The sequence below is a fragment of the Hyperolius riggenbachi genome, chromosome 7 (genome assembly GCF_040937935.1).
Source record: "Hyperolius riggenbachi isolate aHypRig1 chromosome 7, aHypRig1.pri, whole genome shotgun sequence".
Classification (NCBI taxonomy): Eukaryota; Metazoa; Chordata; class Amphibia; order Anura; family Hyperoliidae; genus Hyperolius; species Hyperolius riggenbachi.
In genome coordinates, this window is record NC_090652.1 from 246,676,072 (window position 1) to 246,696,943 (window position 20,872).

At 38.0% G+C, this 20,872-nt stretch overlaps 4 protein-coding genes across 8 annotated transcripts in view; all 4 read right to left on the reverse strand.

Annotated features, from left to right (window-relative positions):
- Positions 1–20,872, reverse strand: part of HOXD3 (homeobox D3) — a 328,853-nt gene that overhangs the window by 90,839 nt on the left and 217,142 nt on the right. The gene's annotated exons all lie outside the window — the stretch shown is intronic.
- On the reverse strand, positions 145–1,502 carry HOXD9 (homeobox D9). Its single transcript, XM_068247012.1, has 2 exons — positions 860–1,502; positions 145–498 (listed from the first exon to the last, which is right to left on the reverse strand). The coding sequence occupies exons 1-2, from the start codon at positions 1,494–1,496 to the stop codon at positions 257–259; spliced, it is 879 nt and encodes a 292-aa protein (XP_068103113.1). The 5' UTR covers positions 1,497–1,502; the 3' UTR covers positions 145–256.
- Positions 6,036–8,776, reverse strand: HOXD10 (homeobox D10). The gene is given in 3 exon segments (XM_068247013.1): positions 6,036–6,581; positions 7,985–8,731; positions 8,734–8,776. Coding segments are annotated over 3 exon segments (1,068 nt in total). The 3' UTR covers positions 6,036–6,303.
- Positions 15,936–17,869, reverse strand: HOXD11 (homeobox D11). Its single transcript, XM_068245460.1, has 2 exons — positions 17,228–17,869; positions 15,936–16,494 (listed from the first exon to the last, which is right to left on the reverse strand). Exons 1-2 carry the CDS (start codon positions 17,823–17,825, stop codon positions 16,262–16,264), a joined length of 831 nt encoding a protein of 276 aa, XP_068101561.1. The 5' UTR covers positions 17,826–17,869; the 3' UTR covers positions 15,936–16,261.

Below are 20,872 nucleotides of genomic sequence, written 5' to 3' on the forward strand. Positions count from 1 at the left end.
TCAAACATGTAGCGATACCTACCTGTAAATTCTAGCGTGCAATCACGAAAACAAAAATAAAAAAAATATTCGAACGAAAACAGTTCAAAAATAACAATAATAAAAATAATAATAATAATGCAGCTCACTGACATCGAAGGAGGTTTGCCAAAATGCACAAGACATTCACATCTATTTAAAAAAAATGGACCTATATATATATATATTTCAGAGTTCCAAATAGTACAGAGATTATTTCAGTGTTTATCCAGCGCTATTATTGGTCCTTATTGCCCTTTTCTTTGTTCATTTTCTTCATTTTCATCCTCCTGTTTTGGAACCAGATTTTGACCTGTCTTTCGGTGAGGTTCAAAATTCGAGCTACCTCGTAGCGCCGATCCCGGGTGAGGTACATATTGAAGAGGAATTCTTTCTCCAGCTCCAGGGTCTGGTACTTTGTATAGGGACACCTCTTCTTCCTGGTGGACCGAGCGTGGATCCAGTTTGCTGCAGGGTTATCTGTAGGGGGAGAAACAGAGAGAGAGAGAGTGGATGGGCTTAAAGCTTTTGGAATTTACAGTTAAATTCGTTTCCAATCGGGATTCCCTACTCACACCGCTTTCTTCTAAAGAATTATCATAAAAGGGAGTCTTAATGCACCCGGGGTGTTTACAGTGCCAATGATGTCTTGATCTTAGGTGGTTATGTGAGTAATAGAATAATTTTATAGCCTCTTGTTGCTTTGCTTGGGCTATATGCTACGCGTCTAGACGGTTTTATAGGTTAGTAAAACTATCAGTTTTGCACATTTAGAGCCTTGCAGGTTTGGGCTATAAATCAAACAGCAATTTCTCCTCTCCCTCTCTTTATTTGTACTTACTTGGGTCAATTGGTTGTTGCTGTTGTGGTGGTGGTGGTGGTGGTGGTGGTGGTTGTGGCTGTTGAGGTGGTTGCTGCTGTTGCTGCTTCTCCTCTTTAAGATCACCGTTATCTGCTTCCTCGCTGGCTGCAGGCTCCTTAGGTGGTGGCTTTTCTGGACTCTCTGCAAAGGAATTACACGACGAGTACTCTGCAAGGCCGATCCCCTGGGAGTCAAATGAGGAGCATTCCGTTCTTTTTGGGGTGCTCTCGGGCTTGATGCCGTAGCTGCGCCCGTTGGGGTGGAATCCAGAGAAGGTGGGGGCAGCAGCGGGGGCAGAAGTGGAGATCGGTTCCAGCCAGGAGCGCACTGTGTATCTGCTGCTCTCTGCTGCTAGGTGGGACTGCCCCATGTAGGGATGGTAGATACCAGTCATTCCTGAAGAAGGCTGAGGGTGCACCGTGGACCAAGACGCCGGGAAGACGCTGGATTTTGACGCAAAGCTGCAGGAAGAAAAATCCGAAGTCTCCCCAACACCTGGTGGCCTAGAGGTCGTTGTGTGACCTCCCTGGGAGAATCTGGCGCCGTACACCTCCTCGTTCTCATGTCCTATGATAGAATCCACATAATAGTTACTTATGGTGCCACTTGACGACATTTTAAGCTCCCCTCTCAGTCATATAAAAGGTTACACTCTTAACTGTATGTAATACCCTCCCTGAGAACAATCATAGTATTTTGCAGACTGCATTCTCCGTCCATTGGTTGTGGGCTCCACGTGATCATATTTACCAATACAGAGTAAATCAATCCGCTTAACGGGGCTGATGTGATTAAAAACACATACAATTAAAAATAAAAGTGTAACTAAGCCGAGATATATGGAAGTAAGCATCCGGGGAAGTGGGGGGGAGGGGGGAACCGGGGCTGATTCCACCTTTGTGCCCATAGACTCTGCTTCTTGTTAAATTGTGAGGCTGGCCAAACAGGGACTATTTCTCCTCACAGCTCTCTCCCTGCCATTCATTTTTAATCACTTTGCTCGAATTTGTTTAATTACCCTTTAAACTGTAGGGACCCACGCTAGAGGAGCAGGCAAAGCATGTTCAGATTATTGACCTATGGGTATAAAACTTGTTTTACTAGCCACAAACAACGAGGTATCATGAAACACAGAGGGGGGAGGCAGGAGCAGGAGCTGTGCATTAGCAGGTTTGTTGTGCTCTATACAGTGTTCTGCAACAGACCATATTTACATATGAGAGGGCAAGAGAGGGCTCACTGTGTGAATTACATGAATCATTCACTGTGTTAAAAAAAAAAAAAAAAACAGGTGGAAGACTACTGTCATGATTTTATGAGATTCAATAAAAACGTTATGAGGTGCATTTGATTATACATCAATGTGCCCTATAATCCAGTGGTCTAAGTGAACATTAAAACATTAAAATCTAGGCTGCTGAAATGAACAGTAACTGGACTAGGATTTTGGTTCTCCAGGTAACAGTTGCCAGGTTCTAGGGACAGTGTATGCTTGTTTGTGTGTAAGAGAGAGAGAACGCGTGTGATGTGTGTGTGTATATATAAGTGTGTGTGTGTGTGTGTGTGTGTGTATGTATGTATAAGTGTGTGTATGTATAAGTGTGTGTGTGTGTGTGTGTGTGTGTGTATGTATAAGTGTGTGTATGTATAAGTGTGTGTGTGTGTGTGTGTGTGTGTGTGTGTGTGTGTGTGTGTGTGTGTGTGTGTGTGTGTGTGTGTGTGTGTGTGTGTGTGTGTGTGTGTGTGTGTGTGTGTGTGTGTGTGTGTGTGTGTGTGTGTGTGTGTGTGTGTGTGTGTGTGTTCAAACAATGACCCTGTATATGTTGAAACACCTATTTATTGTTTCACTAAGCAACAACAATGTACTCCATGCTGTATTATGAAACATACACTATGCCTACACAGAGAGTGCTATATTATAGTGTGATATTATTCAACTTGATATGGGGGTGGTGAAGAAGGGGTAGGAGGGGAGAGAGAGAAGGAGAGGATCCAAAATATTTGCAAACTCATGTGAGAAGAAATAATAAGTGTACCTGTTTTCTTAGTATTTTTCTTTGTGTCCCCCCCCCCCCCCCCCCCCCATACAACTGAAAAAGGGAGAATGGGAAATAGAGATGCATAGATAGTGAAACAGGATATATAACTAAACAATTGTAACCAAAAATAACTGTTATTAAAAAGACAGAAGGTCAGACATAGGTCGGTAGATAGATAGATAGATAGATAGATAGATAGATAGATAGATAGAAGAAAGAAAGAAAGAAAGAAAGAAAGAAAGAAAGAAAGAAAGAAAGAAAGAAAGAAAGAAAGAAAGAAAGAAAGAATGAAAGAAAGAAAAAAAGAAAGAAAGAAAGAAAGAAAGAAAGAAAGAAAGAAAGAAAGAAAGAAAGAAAGATTGTTGAAAGATATATATATATATAGATAGATAGATAGATAGATAGATAGATAGATAGATAGATAGATAGATAGATAGAGTAGATGGATAGATAGATAGATAGATAGATAGATAGATAGATAGATAGATAGATAGATAGAGAGAGAGAGAGAGAGAGAGATAGATAGATAGATAGATAGATAGATAGATAGATAGATAGATAGATAGAGAGATAGAGCATAGATAGCTAGATAGGCAGGGCAGGCTAGCTAGAATAAATAAATAGATAGTACCAAGATATTATTTTTAAGGCATGAATAGAATTAATTTCTCCTATAAATATACATGTATACTGTCTCTATATTCACCTAGAACATAACAGGAGGGAATGCATTGCAGAGTGTGTTTGAAGGGGGTGGGGGATGAAATATTTGGCGCTTTCTCTGAACTTTTATTGTTGTGGTTTAGGAACATCCAGTAAAGTAGAAAGTAGTCACCATAGCAGAGGAATAAAGAAATCTTCATTCAGCTCAGCCCTGTTAAGTGAGGCTGTGGTCGTTTGCAGGAAGACACCAAGTTTATTGGGGCTGTTTCCTGGAGTAAAAGCGAGATTATCTCAAGCTAGAGGGGCTTCTGTGCTGTGCTGTTCTGTCATAAACGGCCATAGCTTTTGTAAGGTAATGCAAGTTTAACCAAAATAAGGGGGGCAACATGTTGAGTGTAGCAATCGTGGAGAAGAGGGAGCCTCTGGGATCAGGTCTAGCTGGGATTCCGTGGTTTGTGCCACGTTTACTATCCCTAGCTATATATTATTAACGTCAATTTCATGACCGAAGGAATACTGATGGCGAGCTTAGGAAATGTGTGGGAACAATAATAAGCCGGATATTTGCAGGTAAGTGTGCTCCTCTGACTGGCACAGCAAACTTACATCAACAAAACAAGAAAAATAACAGCAGCTGAGCTGGGGTCTCCCTAAAGAAAAATAAAATCAAACTCACACTATACTCAAAACTAAACCAAGTTCACACTACAGTCTTTATGGACCACACTAGTGTAATCAGAGCTCAAGCCCATCACTTCCACCAGAAGGGGAAATATTAGAGTTTGTGTTTTATGGTGCAGGGGCTGAATTTGGATTTATATTATGCAGGATGCACTGTGATGAAATATAATAACTGAGCTCTTGGTGCGTCAGAATGTTGTGCACATTTAATAGAATGTAAACACACGGAAAGGCAATATCATAACACACCTAAATTCTCTTTGTGTACTGCTAATTTGTAAGCGGGTAGGGGTGGCCCCACAGTGCACTTATGAACTTGAATCGTGACACGTCGACTGTGTATGCACAAAGGATGGAGGAGACAAAGAAAGAGAAAGGAGAGATGGAGGGTGGGAGGCTGCAACACACACTGATAGGAATTAGGACAAGAGACACAGGGCAGTGCATAGGGAAGCCACAGGGAGAGAATGGGTGCCATGTCCCCCATTCCCCCTCGCCTTGGCAATGCCTGCATGAATACTGGACATGCCAATAAAGCTATTTTTACTTGATTTGATTAATGTATATATATATATGAAATTACACACAACATATATATATATATATATTTATATTAGAATCATTTTATAATAAACTCAAAAGGACCAGGAAAAGTAGTTTACTATAACAGAAGATTACTATATCAGAACTGGACATACAGTGTATAGGTTAACATACACATTTGTTTGGGACCTGAGTACTGGGTTTACTATATCCAGAGGTCTACTATATCATCAGAGTTTATTATAATGAGAATATATATATATATATATATATATATATATATATATATATATATATATATATATATATATATATATATATATATATATACGCACACACACACACACACACACACACACACATATTGAGCCTATTTTGCCTCTACCAGAGACCGAATAAAATAGGATTTTTTATTTTTTTTTACATTTTTAATTTGATTGGTCCCAAAGCTGGACAGAAAATTCAAAAGGCTGAAGCATAAGTTCTACCATATATGAGAAATGCACGTCCACGTGAAATGCACATGTTTACAATATCTGTATGTCTAGGCGCCTGCATTCATTCACACTCTCTTTAGTTCCCTATAACCACGTCCATGCTAGAACACAGACTTACCTGTGACACTGGGACATGTCTGACTTTACACAGGACATTGTACAGCACGGCATGGACACAAACTATCTTATCACCCCAGCAGGCTACAGTCTGGGAGGAAACAGGTCATTATGGAATACACTGATTGGATAGCCATGCAGTTTTTGTGGAAATCATAATACCAAGTCACATTCTCAGAGCATAGTGGTGACAATGCAATCACAGCTTCCCTTACTAATAAGAAAATGAAAGGCTGAGGATTTCAGAGAGTTTATTGCAGAAGACATGCAGATAACATGCACGGTATGGACACAGAGTTGTCTCACTGAGATTACTGCATATCACACGGAGACGTCTACAAGGATAACGAGTCAAATCCACTACACATTTACAGACATATTGGCAGCTATTTCGTAGCTTTTCTGAGCAGACATGTACAGAAAATGTGCTTTTTCTCCCCCCTTCCCCCAGAAAGTCAATAAGAATATTCATGATGAAGATTTAAATGCTGAGGTCCATAAAAGAAGACACAAAAATAAAAAAATAAAGAAAAAACAAAACATTGTAATAAAAACATGAAAAAGTCACATTGCTTGGATGTGTTGAACAGTCCAATAATTTAAAATCACATGATAAACTTTCTTCAGAGTACCCTGCCATACGGTGAGGAGAAAATAATAATAATAAATTACATGTGCTAGATCTTTTTATTCTTTCTTCTTATTATTATTTATAGACTCATGAAAAGTACATATAGACACTTGAAGCACTAAAAAAATGACGAGAATCACATTCTAGATCACAGGAAATGGAGGTGACATGGGTCAGATAAGTCTCTCCTGCTTGTGAAGCAATGGCTGATGCTGTAACAAACGTCTAATCGTCAGTCTGGCTGTTTGTTTTTTATGAAAAAGTCAAATTCGCGGTCAGTTCGCGGATTCGATTCTCTCTGCTCATCTTCTTTAACTTCATTCTGCGATTTTGAAACCAGATCTTGACCTGCCTGTCAGTGAGATTCACGCTCTTACTGATCTCTAGGCGGCGCTCTCGCGTCAGATACATATTAAACAAGAATTCTTTCTCTAATTCCAGAGTCTGGTGTTTAGTGTACGGGCACCTCTTCTTCCTGCCACTCTTTGCAGTTAACCAATTGCTTGTTGGGGTATCAGACTTGATTTCCTCTAATGCAATAAAAAAAAACAAAGCAAACAAACAAAAATAAATAAACACAGAAGGAAATAATGAAAAAAGGGGCAAATAAACAAAGAAAGAAACAAAAACTCCTTACTCTATGTGCAGACTTGACAATGAACCCCCCACACAATATGTCTGGCACGTGAATTCCTAATAAATGATAGTTGTCGTATACAGCGCATCATACAATCACACTGTGCTCGCCTGTACCTGCTACCCTGGAATCATTGGACTGACATTCTTTAAGAGAAGAAACCTTTCACATAATATAGATCTGCGAAACCATTTATGAGCGCATGCATTATATATATATATATATATATATATATATATATATATATATATATATATATATATATATATATATATATATATATATATATATTACAGGCATATACTTAAACATACATGCTCGCAGTAGCAGTAGAGATTATAAAGCTATTGCTATGTACCTACATACCATGGTACCAAGCCTATATGCACCTGGACTGCAGCTCAAGCCTATATATTAGCTAAGCTATATGCTCGCCTTTTAAGAGACAAATAAAACATAAAGTCCTGAACACACATATAACTTTCTGCAAGGCGTCGCCTTTTCATAATCACCATCTTATCAATAAAAACAAAAACAAAGGAACAGTGACCGGCTATATCTGAGAAATGCATAGAAAATGTCTTTAAAACCCCCCAAAACATAATGAAGGACCCAGTATTACCTTTTGGGGTAGCTAAAGCGGAATGCATTCCCCTCCTCTCACAGCCACAAATGATACAATTTGCTAATTTTGGGCTCAGTTATTTTAATGTAAAGTTAAGGGCAAGCAGTGCCCGCAGGGTATGACAAGCACTGGCTGCCCACCCTGGCAGATACATGGGATGTGGCAGAATAGGAATATGCTTGAATGATTGTAACATTAAAAGATTATTTGCCACCATGGTGCTGCCACACGGGTCTATGACAAATCAAGCAATAGTTACAATGATATGTTTTATTCATTTAACCCTTTCCTACAGACATCACAAGCAAAACCCCATAATAACTTTTTTGTTGTTGTTGTGTTCGGCAATATTGGGTCTGTGGACAGTAATATAAAATATGCAATGTCCTCGGCTAGTGTGTAATTAAGGCTTTTGCATGCTGATTACAGCTAACACACACATATAGGCGAAGGCATATTGATTTTTCTTTTTGTCCTCAGCCTCTCCTGATATGAAGGTTCTATTTTAAATAGTTCAGAGAGGCAGAGGAACAGGGGCAGTACCACCCGGACATGCAGTTACCATTAAATGTTATGGATGGTAATGCTGCTATTTTACACGGTGTTTTATGGGGCTGGCGTGTAAAAGGGCTACAACATGTAAATGCTTCAAACTTCTTTGCCATACCGACCTTTACTCTCCTTGTCTTGTACTTCTGGGCTGGACACAGACACCTCAGCCAGGCAACTCCTGTCCTCCTGCAAGGCAGATTTGGACTCGGGACTTTCCACAACAGAGACTTTGGAGGAGTCTTGGCTGCCCGGACTCTCGTTCATTTTCTTATCCATCAGATGTGAGGAAGATAGCTGAGGTTTGGAGCTGCCGCGGGGGTTTAGCTGTAACATTAAGGATGAACTGGTTTCTTGGCTATTATTGTACTCTTGGGGTTTCCCACTGGCGTAGGTCTGGCTCAGCCTAAAATATCCTGGGACGGGGACCTCAGAGTTATCAACAGAACAGTTCTCAGAGACCAGCCTCTGGTAGGATGACACTTCTGAAGAAATGACTTTTGATCTCTTATCAGAATACATGCAGCAGTTGGTTTCCTCCTTAATACTGGTAGGGAAAGAACAAGTGGGGATCTGCTGCGTAACAGGTTGCTCTATTCGGCAAGACCTGTTCGGATCTGTCCAACTGTCTACTTGAGGTATATAGGGATGTACATTCATACCCATGTTTTGGTGATTGACTTCTCTTTTAGCCAGAGATGGTAGCAGTCCACAGGTTTGCATCCCATAAGTCCCAATGTCTGAGTTAGGTGGCATGTACATGCTGGCGTTGTTAGAATAGAAACTGTCACTTCTACAGGCACTGATCAAAGAATCTACTAAAAACGTATTTGCAGCAGGAGAGCTGTTTGGAAAGGAGGACATTTTGGGGAGGAATTTGAAGAAGAGAGATTGTGTCCTTTGTAGGCTGACATCTCTAGGAAAACATTCCCTGTGTAATTGTGGATGCCTCTGCACAACCACATGACAAGTAAGCCAATGAGATTTGAAAATGGCCTTGAGCTGCTACCTCCCTGCAGGTCACATGGTCCACGGCCAGCCTGGGCTGCAGCTCAAATATGGTCAACAGCGACATCTACGAAGTCAGGAGGAAAGTGCTGGCCAGCTGCTTCTCCTATGGCAGCCCTGGCTGGCGCACTGCGCTGATTTAAGGCTATTTTTTTAATACACCATCAAGAATATCCTTTTTCTTGCACCGAAACGGTGACAGCTAAACACCTTAGCTACTGTTACAAGGGAGCCACGGCACACAACAACGCGTCCATTTCACAGTTAAACCAGAAACAGCGAGAGAGCCTAGTAAAAAGTACAGTAGATGACTAATCACCAAGTCCCTTTCTTTTAATGCTTTATATTCAAATAGCAGCGACTGCTGACCTAAAGCACCCCAAAGCTGAGCACAGGAGGGGCATTAATAAAGGCAGCGGAGTTTAAGGACCACAGCTTGCAGGATAGTTCATGCAGCACGTTGTTCTGGAGTTGGCACAACACTATATCTACATGTAGCAGCAATGTGTTAGGCATGTTTTCTCTGTATATATAAATACATTGAAGCTAACTGAGGTATGATGTGTTTTTGTCCTCTTTTTTTTTAATCTGCACTAAAGTAAACGCTTTTATTATTGTCAATCCTGGAGGTGCAAGGGGTTGAGGAATGTATTAATATATATTAAAAAGAATAAGGGGGCGATCAATACTCCTCTCATCTGCATTCCTGACATAGTTGTCCGTCGTTTTTTGCCTGTGTTGCTTTTTTTTTTTTTTGGGAAGAGTTATACCCAGTGTTACCACACACGGTCAGATATTTTATGAACAAATCAATCCTAACTTAGTAAAAGGATAAGATTAACAGTCGAATTTTAGCATAATGGCGTTCACCATGTGAATTATTGAAAATTATTGTATTGATTCTAAGCAGCAAAGTGTCTTTTTTTTTCTTTTCCTTTTTTGGGGTTTTAACACAAACTGTCACACAGTGAAAGGCAAAGGTTGGTAGTGATCTAAGGTAAACTACTCCAGTGTGGTTATGAAAACCTATTAGTGGAATTAAATTCTACATCATTTATGTGCTAGTACTGCCTATATTTGATTATATAAATACACACACACATACATTTCTATATTTCATACACATGTGTGTCTCATACCAGGGTCCTAAATATGCACTGAATCCAATATCTGTCTGCATAATATATGTAGTATGGTGTATATATATATATATATATATATATATATATATATATATATATATATATATATATATATATATATATATATATACACACACACACACACACACACATATACATATATTTCAAGTACATGTGTGCCTCGTACCAGGGTCCTAAATATGCACTGAATCCAATATCTGTCTGCATAATATATGTAGTATGGTGTATATATATATATATATATATATATATATATATATATATATATATATATATATATATATATACACACACACACACACACACACACATATACATATATTTCAAGTACATGTGTGCCTCGTACCAGAATCCCATATACACTGAATGAAATATCTGTCTACACAATATAAGCAGTATGTGATTATATGTATATATATATATATATATATATATATATATATATATATATATATATATATATATATATATACATATATATATTATATATATATATATATATATATATACACACACAACTGCTTTATAACTTTTACATCCCACCACTACACGTATACACATTGTTATACTGTGTTCCTATACCAAGCATCCCAAGTGCATTATCTGCAAATCTATATGTCTACACGATGTATGTATGTATGTATGTGTGTGTGTGTGTGATGTGTAATACAGACACACACATCACATTATATATGTCTGTGTGTATATATATATATATATATATATATATATATATATATATATATATATATATTCACAACCTACAAAACATTTAACATGCTGCAACAAAAGTTGCTAGCCCCATGAGTTTCATTAGTTCAGAAATTAGAAAATTCCAAATGTCATTGCTTCATTTAGGACCCCCTTTCTCGCAGGCATTTTTATTTCCTATGCAGTTAAAACAATAAAATGTCTGGGTTTGTGGCAATGAGACAGACCTTTGATAAAATGGAACCCTCTCGCAGCTGTTCAAATACAACATCATTGTCAGGTTAAGAGCCACTGCCTTTTACAACAGCAATTGCCAAGCCTGTGTGCTGTGTTGTTAAATAGCTTGTATGTGACTATTACGCACACAACCTCGAGAAACATTTGAAAGCAGCCCTTAGAAGCTGTCTACCTATAACACTGAGGCTCTTCCATTAGCAAATGAAGGTTGTATCTGCCTAGTCACTGGCAGAAGGACATAAAATAACTTCTCTACAACAAGGGTAAACATTTCCAGCCATTGTAAGTGGGCTTTTTAAAAACTATTCGCTGGAATAGGTTACTGGCAATTGTGAAAATGCTCCACAGTGTAGGATGAAGTCAACATACGCCTAAAACTGAAGGTATTTATCATTAGTCGTGTAAGGCATGGCGAGGTTTATTCTCTGATTTACGCAACCCATTGAAACAAATGCTTTGGCCAATCACCTAATGAGGGTTTAGCAATTAGATACTGTTACACAATAGCAGGCTGTCTCATTAGGTATGTGCTAGATAGGGGGCAACAACATGTAATCATAAACTTTTCTCCCCAACAAACCACCCCAACACCTTTGACATTGGTGCATAGTGTAATAATGACACGTTCACTCCCTACTTGATTTTAGCATATATCCTAGGACCCCAACTATCAGCTTCATGGATGTTATTAGCCCACGTCCATGTGCAATGCCTAATGCACCATGTCACCCTGCACACATCCTCATGTTGCCTCCCAAAAAGCCAATGCTGCCCTGCATAACTCGTCTACAAGCAATGCTGCCCTGCATAACTCGTCTACAAGCAATGCTGCCCTGCATAACTCGTCTACAAACAATGCTGCCCTGCATAACTCGTCTACAAACAATGCTGCCCTGCATAACTCGTCTACAAACAATGATAACGCTCTGAAAACGAGAATTATTAGCGCACCTTGGGGGTGGATAACAACGAAAAGTGCAGACAGCCCATAACGCTCACTCGTGGTGTGCGTGTGTGTATGTATATATATATAGCAGTACATTATCCTACATACGTATACACTAGCCTACATGTATATGCAGTTTATAGCCTATTTACTATAGAGAGAGAGAGAGAAATAAAGACTAAACGACAAGATATATATAGACTAGTAAGACTAAAAGACAAGATATATATATAGATATAAATAACTAAACAAGGTGCCCAGTACGTATACACTAGCCTACATATGTATGCAGTACACTAGTATGTATATATATATACACATATATACATACAAACAGAGAGTAAGTCTAGAAGATAATATATATATATATATAGAGAGAGAGAGAGAGAGAGAGAGAGAGATAACCGAACAAGGCGCCCAGCACGTATACACTAGCCTACGTGTATATATATATGCAGTACACTAGCATATATATATATATATATATATATATATATATATATATATATATATATATATATATATATATATATATATATATATATATATATATATATACAAGACACCCAATTGCAACGAGGAGCTCAGTCCCTGTTAACGGTCCCAAAAGTCATGGTGATCAACACAACTACAAATGTAACTGGACTGACAGGCAGGTAGACAATGTAGGTGAATGGGTGGCTAGATAGATAGATAGATAGATAGATAGATAGATAGATAGATAGATAGATAGATAGATAGATAGATAGATAGATAGGTAGGTAGGTAGGTAGGTAGATAGATAGATAGATAGATAGATAGATAGATAGATAGATAGATAGATAGATAGATAGATAGATAGATGTAAGGTAGATATATGTGTATCTGCGTGCAGAAAACACATATATTTGATTTTGTATTGGAGGAGTTGGTCCATGTACACTTGTATGATGACACTACACACACTACCGAAAACACACTGCTAGCCTGCTTTGAACTGTCAACCTAATATCTCTTTGGACACCTTATTTTTGGGTACTGACAGTACAATAAACCAGCCATTCCCTAATTAGAGAGGGAAAAAAGCAGTGAGGTAACAAGACGAACCTAGCATGTAATTCATTCATTAGGGTGTGCAGAACGGGTACCCCCACCCCAAACACAGCATTCAGCAATCATAGGTATTATTTCCCAAACTACAACTAGCGCAAGAGAAAAACTCAGTTTACTTTTTAAGCGTATTATTTTATAAACACAAAAACTACTTCAGCTTTGATCCAAAAAAATGAAAAAAAAAATTCAAACGGATTAGATAAGATAAAGAATTATTAGTCTTTTAATTCGCATCCTCTCGTTTACCATTATCACACATTTCAAGCAGTAAATTGATTTTCTAATTCGAGGTTTAAATCATATTATACAAATCAATGCAATATAAATTCAATCTATCTATATATATATATATATATATTTGCTAATATTTTTGGAAGCATACCTAATATTTATTTCAATATAGAAGAGCGTATTGCTCCAATATTAGAAATGTTGCACTATCACTTTTCGTAATATACAGACGATACATAGGCGAACTTTGATCTCTGAGTGCTTCTATACACAGCATCCTTCGGTCTAATATAATAACTGATATCTTTGGTCTATTATAGGCTATCAGATTTCATAAGATGACTTTATATTTTATTGGACTATAGGAAAGATATAATTATGATACATAATTATATCATTTATACGGCAAGTATCTGTATAGACGATAAGTACCTTACTGTTTACAACACACACATACGAAACAACAACAGGAGAGTTGTGCCATTAATTGCTCGCTGCCTGCGGCATACCTAGTCATAAATACCTCAGCACAAAAGTCCTTCTCTCTTTTTAGCGTTTAAAATTGTTCAGCCAGTCACTATACAGAGTAAATTCCCTGCGGTCATCCTATTTCCTCTATTGCTTAAATACGTTGTTTCTATTTGTATCATTTGCACATTCTATCCTCTACATTTCAACGTTCTAGAACGCTACACGAGACAATGGAAAAAAAGGCAACTGTCTAAATGTCTGATAGAACTAACAAATTTTGGCAAGAACAAAAAATCGTGTTCAATCGTGCTCTCTCCCCACAAAATAATAATAACAATAAATACATCTGCATTGGAAGGTGGCAGATAATTCGTTGAAAAATATTTCAAAGGAACTGTTGCTCTAGAGAAAAATCTAGAAGCTTTATGTGAATTGCTTTGTGATAGGAGCTGCAGGATTTTAGCCATTTCCAATACACGAGTCGCCCTCTCGTGGTCGTTTCAGAAATAGCATGCGAAGTAATACTTTGCATGGTTCTAGATGAACAAAGCAAAAACAAAATACATAAAAAAACATACACAAAACAACCTACCATACTCTCTCTCTCTCTCTCTCTGTAGTATATTGATATATCTGTCTGTCTTTTGGTCTGTCTGTGTCCATATCTATCTATCTATCTATCTATCTATCTATCTATCTATCTATCTATCTATCTATCTATCTATCTTCTGTCTGTCTATAATATATATATTTAACGTTTTTAATCATATTTAGATAAGATCATGCCTGTTTATAATAATGAAATTATTAATACTAATATTTTTGCCAGCCATTTTTAAGATCCAGAAGGGACGTATTTGTGTTAAGTAAGAGCTATACGATTAAGCTATACTATTTAGACATGATTGCTATCATATATATAATTGATTATAGTATGATATGGGAACAGAGACTATTTTTCTTCAGATTTTCAGTTTGCGATATTTCTGCATCAGAACCTAAACAGGGCATGAATAGGGCACACAATGCATCCGGGCAAGCGGAGGGGCTCCATGTTAGTTGCCTTGTCGATTTAATAAAAAATGTTATTCTAATGATTTACTTCTACAATAAAGTATGTTTGAGTGAAGATATTTCAATCCGCAGTGCTGGGTGGCAGCTAAGCAAAATAATAAGAGAGCCTTAAGGCATTTAATTATTCGGGAAGGTGAAAGGGTATGACCTTGACATTTTGGAAGTTCAAAGGCAACTGCTTCGTTTTTTGGCCAAATTGAGGCATTTGTTCCCCTTCACAATATATTTCTCCCTGTCCTTTGTTCTGCGTTCCTTATTGTAGGTCTGTTCCCTAGTCCTTGTCTAAGTTTGCTCTGTGCCAAGATAAAAAAAAAGGAAAAAAACGCCCACTGAGTACCAGTGAAGGAACCAGCCCCCTTTCTCACTTCTTCCTTTATTGCACTTTGCGGAAATCGCTGCTAGCCCACCAGAAGGTGTCTAATATAACCCAATTATGGTGCTTGGATCCCCTACTTTTATAGTGTTGTCTAGACAGTTCAAGGTTTTGTAAACAGCCCAGTAGGTCACGCCATATAAAGTGTATGAGAATCAGCTCCACCAAATTCTTAAGCTCACAAAATAAACAGATTTTTCCAGACCCTGACGTTTGATCCTCAAACACCAAATGTCACCGTGCTTTCTTCAGTTGCTAAAAATTAATTACAATAATAATCGTCAAATAAAATAATAATAAAAAAAAATGACCACCAGCAAGGCGGAGGGAGGCTTAGAGTCTCGGGGCTTTAAGTGATGTGCCATTATACACTTTAATAAAAAATCATTTATACAATTCCATCCGTTTCTTGTGTGGCCCGACTAAGGATCATATTCAACTGAACATCACAGGAAACGTATTCAGCTTGGTAAAAAATAACACTGAAAATTTAATAAATATGTACATAAAGGTGGAGAAAAGGGAAGCGGAGGTTAATATAATGTAATAAACTGCTGACATAGATATCCCAAAGAGCTGGGAAAACATGGAGAATCATGCAATGTGGTCAAGTTTAACACCATCTTTACCATAAAACAATTTCCACGAGAAAACAGATCAGTCGTGCACAAAGAAGATATATATATATATATATATATATATATATATATATATATATATATATATATATATATATATATATATATATATATATTAAAGCTGCTTAAGTTTAATTTAAAGTGTACTGTAGTCATTGTAGTCATGGTAGCTGAGGAAGCCACCCTGGCTGTTTGCAGTCTAATACTGTATAATCAGTGTGTTATAGATTCATGAAAGGGGGGAAAAAAACACCATTGGCTGCATTCTGTAAGTGACGTTTTCAAGAAGACCCTTTCCTTACCAAGAAGGCATCCTCCAGAGATCTGGGCATCCTCTCACGATATCACGGTCCAAATAAGATGAAAAATAGTGATCCCCATGAATTGTTGTTTTTGTTTTGTTTTGTTTTTTATAATAAATTGTGCATTTTTTGTTTTTGTTTTAAATTTTCCTTTCAAAAAAGTGGATTGCCAGTGAAATACTGCAGTCGATCCCTGTTCAGTTTCTTTTCTTTCATCCTCCGGTTCTGGAACCAGATTTTCACTTGCCGGTCGGTCAGGTTTAGCATCCGGGACAGCTGTAGCCTCTTTTCCTTGTTGATGTACACGTTGAAAAAAAACTCTCGCTCCAACTCCCGGATCTGGTACTTGCTATAGGGGCATCTCTTTTTCCTAAGTCGCTGGGAGGCTGGCAAAGGTTATAGAAAAACAAAAGAAAATGATTTTAATATTCCTAATATAAATAAACTGCAACCATCTTTGCCTAGTTCATGATCACATATTATGTACATAATATTTATCTGTATCAATATTGTTAGTATATATATCCATCTATATCAATATCTCTTTATCTATATAATATCTCTCTTCTCATATATCTATCTATCTATCTATCTATTATATATACACTATATTATAGTGCTGATCAGTTAGTAAACTATGGGGAGTAATACACACAGTGGATTTGCATATTCACCACATGACTACTGCATATTCATACAAATGATTATATATCTTGCATCAATACGTAGAGTGTTTGCCTATATGCGTGTATCAGCCCCACATATTGCCCCCACACAACATACAGATGCACGGGACGTGTTTACAAATGCACGTTGCTGTATATAGGTGCACCTAGTTTAGGGTGCACACATAATGTATGCACAAGCCCCATAAACCTTCTATTGTGCTGCACAATGCAAAGAATGCAAGGTAATCTGGAAAACACGATAGCGGACAGGGGACTGCTCAACAAAAGGCCATCTTCATCTTAAATTAGTTCCCTGTCGTAAACAGGCTTTACAACGGTAAAAGGAACCTTATAGGATGTATAAAACCCTTGAATGCTTATAAAATAGCACATAAAAAGGAGTCTGACAAAGTGTTTGGCCTTGTACTCTTGCCCCCCAACTGATGCCTACCTGAACTGTTGCTCTTGTCTGCTGTAGGCTCCCCAGATGGAGACTCGGCTGTGCTGTCGCTTGTCACTTTCTTATCTTGGGCAGAGGTCATTTTGCTATTAGGGCTGGAAGTTTTGAGCTCAGACTTTGCAGGCTGCTCATCCACGTCCACCTGGTAGGAAGATGCCTGGGTTGAATCATAAAACTGGTCAAAGCCCTGTGGAAGGATCCCATTCCTCCCCACCGAGTTGTAGAAGTTAGAGGAAGCACCGGAAGGTCCATGGTGGTTGCACACCGAGTCCGATTTGAATAACATATCCGTTCTCCTGTTCGCTGGCTGGATCAGGTCCCTATGCATCACCTCCTCACTGGGGTAATAGGAAGGGTAACTGCCCCGGTACTGCCACTTACTGCGGTCCAGCCCATACTCTCTGAACGCCACTTCCCTCACAGGTTGCACATGAGTTAAATTGGAAGAATAGGAGAAAGTCATGGGGCAGGAGGAAGATTGAGACAAAAACGAGGACTTGGTGGAGAAATCCGAAGGAGACACATAGTAAGCGCAGCCAGGCAGATACATATTGGGTGCACTGTTGTTGCAATTCTCAAACTCAGTCATCTCTCCCTTTTTGCGATGGAAAGCAACAAGGAGATTTCACTGCATTGAACAAGATCCATCTATTGCTCAAGAGGGCTTGGACAGCATCAACTAAGAAAAAACCGTGAACGTGTGCTGACGTGCAATTCATCTTGATTGATTCTAGTGGTAATTATGTCACGTGATCCCATGTAGAATGTCCTTATATCTATAAGAGCCCTGCAGAATGAAACATCCCTCCTCGCGCACAGCACAAAGGTGCTACTCTCTGCACGCTTTGCCCCCCGTTTTTTTTGGGCGAAAAAAAAAAAAGATACGTTTCTGCTCTATCCTCCCCCAGCTGTTGATATATATAGCAATGCCTTGTACACAGCTCTGTACAGTGGCAGCCATTCGACCAAGATGTGCCCTGTTTCCTCACTGCAAAGGGGGTCTAGCCTTAAAGGGATCACTCTTATTATGCCAAAAACAGATTATTTTACACAAATACTGGGTTAGGATTATTAGCACAATACAGAGTTTTACACACACTAGCATATTGTCAACCGAAAGTCAGCATCACAATATCATATTACACTGCCAAATAAAACAGATCAGGGCTTGCATTATCTACAGCATAAAGCCTTATGGATACGCTCTTATTATAGGTAAATAATAGATAAAATCACACTTATTTCGCAGGTACAGTTATATACGCCTTAATAAAGCAATGCAGATACTTTTACGCATCTAATATTCTATTTTTCATATTCACAAAAAGAAGCTTATATGTATCCACACATACATAGGTATAGTCTTTGTTCACATTTCTCCAAACTCACAGATCAGTACAACGATCAGCAGTCTTTTAATGCTAATAAATAAACATAATTAGGGATATTTTCACAAGTAGGGACCCAATCGTCGCTGCACCCTCACCCACCGCCTGTTCTGGCCAAGCAAATATACAGAGTGCTTCCTGGAACATATATGAGAGTTGTCTACAAGACTAGGAGGCAATTTAAAAAACAATATACACACACACAACCCCACAGAGAACACTACAGCAATATGAGCATTACAATAGCAGGAATTTGTTTGTCTGCAGAGCAAACTGCAAGAGCAAAACAAAGCCTACGCCATATCTATCTATCTATCTATCTATCTATCTATCTATCTATCTATCTATCTATCTCTCGTATATACCCCAGTTTTTGATATAGTTAAATATGCTGGCGATGAGCACGTATGATCACTAATATCTGCGAGAATGGGCTATACAGCCTCGAATTAACACAATACAACATCAAATAAAAACAAAAGTTTCCATACATCAGAGTACTGTTGTGTGCACCAATTTCGCCTTCAGCTAGAGAAAATATACACAAAATACACATGCATACACAATAAGCAATTCGAGGGAACTACATGACATTTTCCTTGCAAAATCCAAGCCTAACAACATTCCTGTATGACTTACAAGAAGTGTGACTACATCCAATGGAGATATTCACACAGCAGCCATGTTGAGCAGCAGTCAACCCCTGGCACAGATCGCCACATATGTGCTGCAGATCATACAAGTGTCCCCACATCAGGGGCTCTGCGACACAAAGCATGTTTACCAACCACAAGACGCAAAGCAGCTCTATGGGTGACTGCCTAATACCGCAGCCTCATATAATACATATGGAAATCCAGTACTGGCAACACATGTACACACCAGCAACATGTGAGCTTACATACACAACATGGACACAAACTAGCCTCCATACAGCAGGGACACACGTATACACATATATACACCACTGTATAATGGAACACAAATATGTGCTTGGTAATATAGATAGATAGATAGATAGATAGATAGATAGATAGATAGATAGATAGATAGATAGATGTTTGCATGTACATGGAGATTTAAACATTATGCTTATACATGCACACGACACATGTGATATTTTATCTCGTATACTACCCTTTATGAACGGTTTTATACAAACATACGCCTGTGTGTGAGTGTCTATATATATATATATATATATATATATATATATATATATATATATACATGCATACACACACATATCTACAGACGCACACACTATATATATATATATATATATATATATATATATATATATATATATATATATATATATATCACATTCCTTGCCTCATATTTCTTGCCACGTTACACGTATGTACGTATGTCGATGCCTTTGTCTGCTTATTCCATATTTATTACGAACACACATCTCAGTGACTCAAGTGACCCAACTATTTAGCTCCAAACTAAGTTTGAAAGACTTGTGTGCATGCCTTCATACGGCACATATGACATATAAACACAGCACCAGGCATGTGTGAATTTTCTAGGGCTAGACCCCGCTGCTCGACAAATAATCAGCGACCACCCTTCATCTGCGGGATGTCAGCAAGGAATTGTAGTAAATCCCTAAATGTAGAAATCCCTAAATGTGCAACTTTACAGTGCTGACAACATATGTCAATGATTATATATATATACACACACTATATATATATATATATATATATATATATATATATATATATATATATATATATATATATATATATATATATATATATATATATATATATATATATATAAATATATATATATATATATATATATACACACACACACACACTCACACGCATATATATAGATATCACAAACTGTATAATGTATATACATATACGTGCACACACACATACCACATTTCTATACACATCAAATAAAACTCGCCAAGGAACTTTGTACACAGCGAGTAACAACTCATCTCGGCCAGCTAAGACATCCATTGCTGTAGCATATACAACATTTGCACACACCAATGAAAATGAGGATCACAACAGCAATGGTCTAGTATACCACAAGAATGCTAATCCGACAGCCTAAGAACTGCAGTGTATCCATAATGTTATGTATTCGTGACTTTTGAATGTACACAGAAATCCCTAAATGTAGAGTACACCTCCATGTAACAGTACACAGCGTATTCACACATAAACAAGCACATACATAGACACATCCACATCCACACCTAAGACACACAGACAGA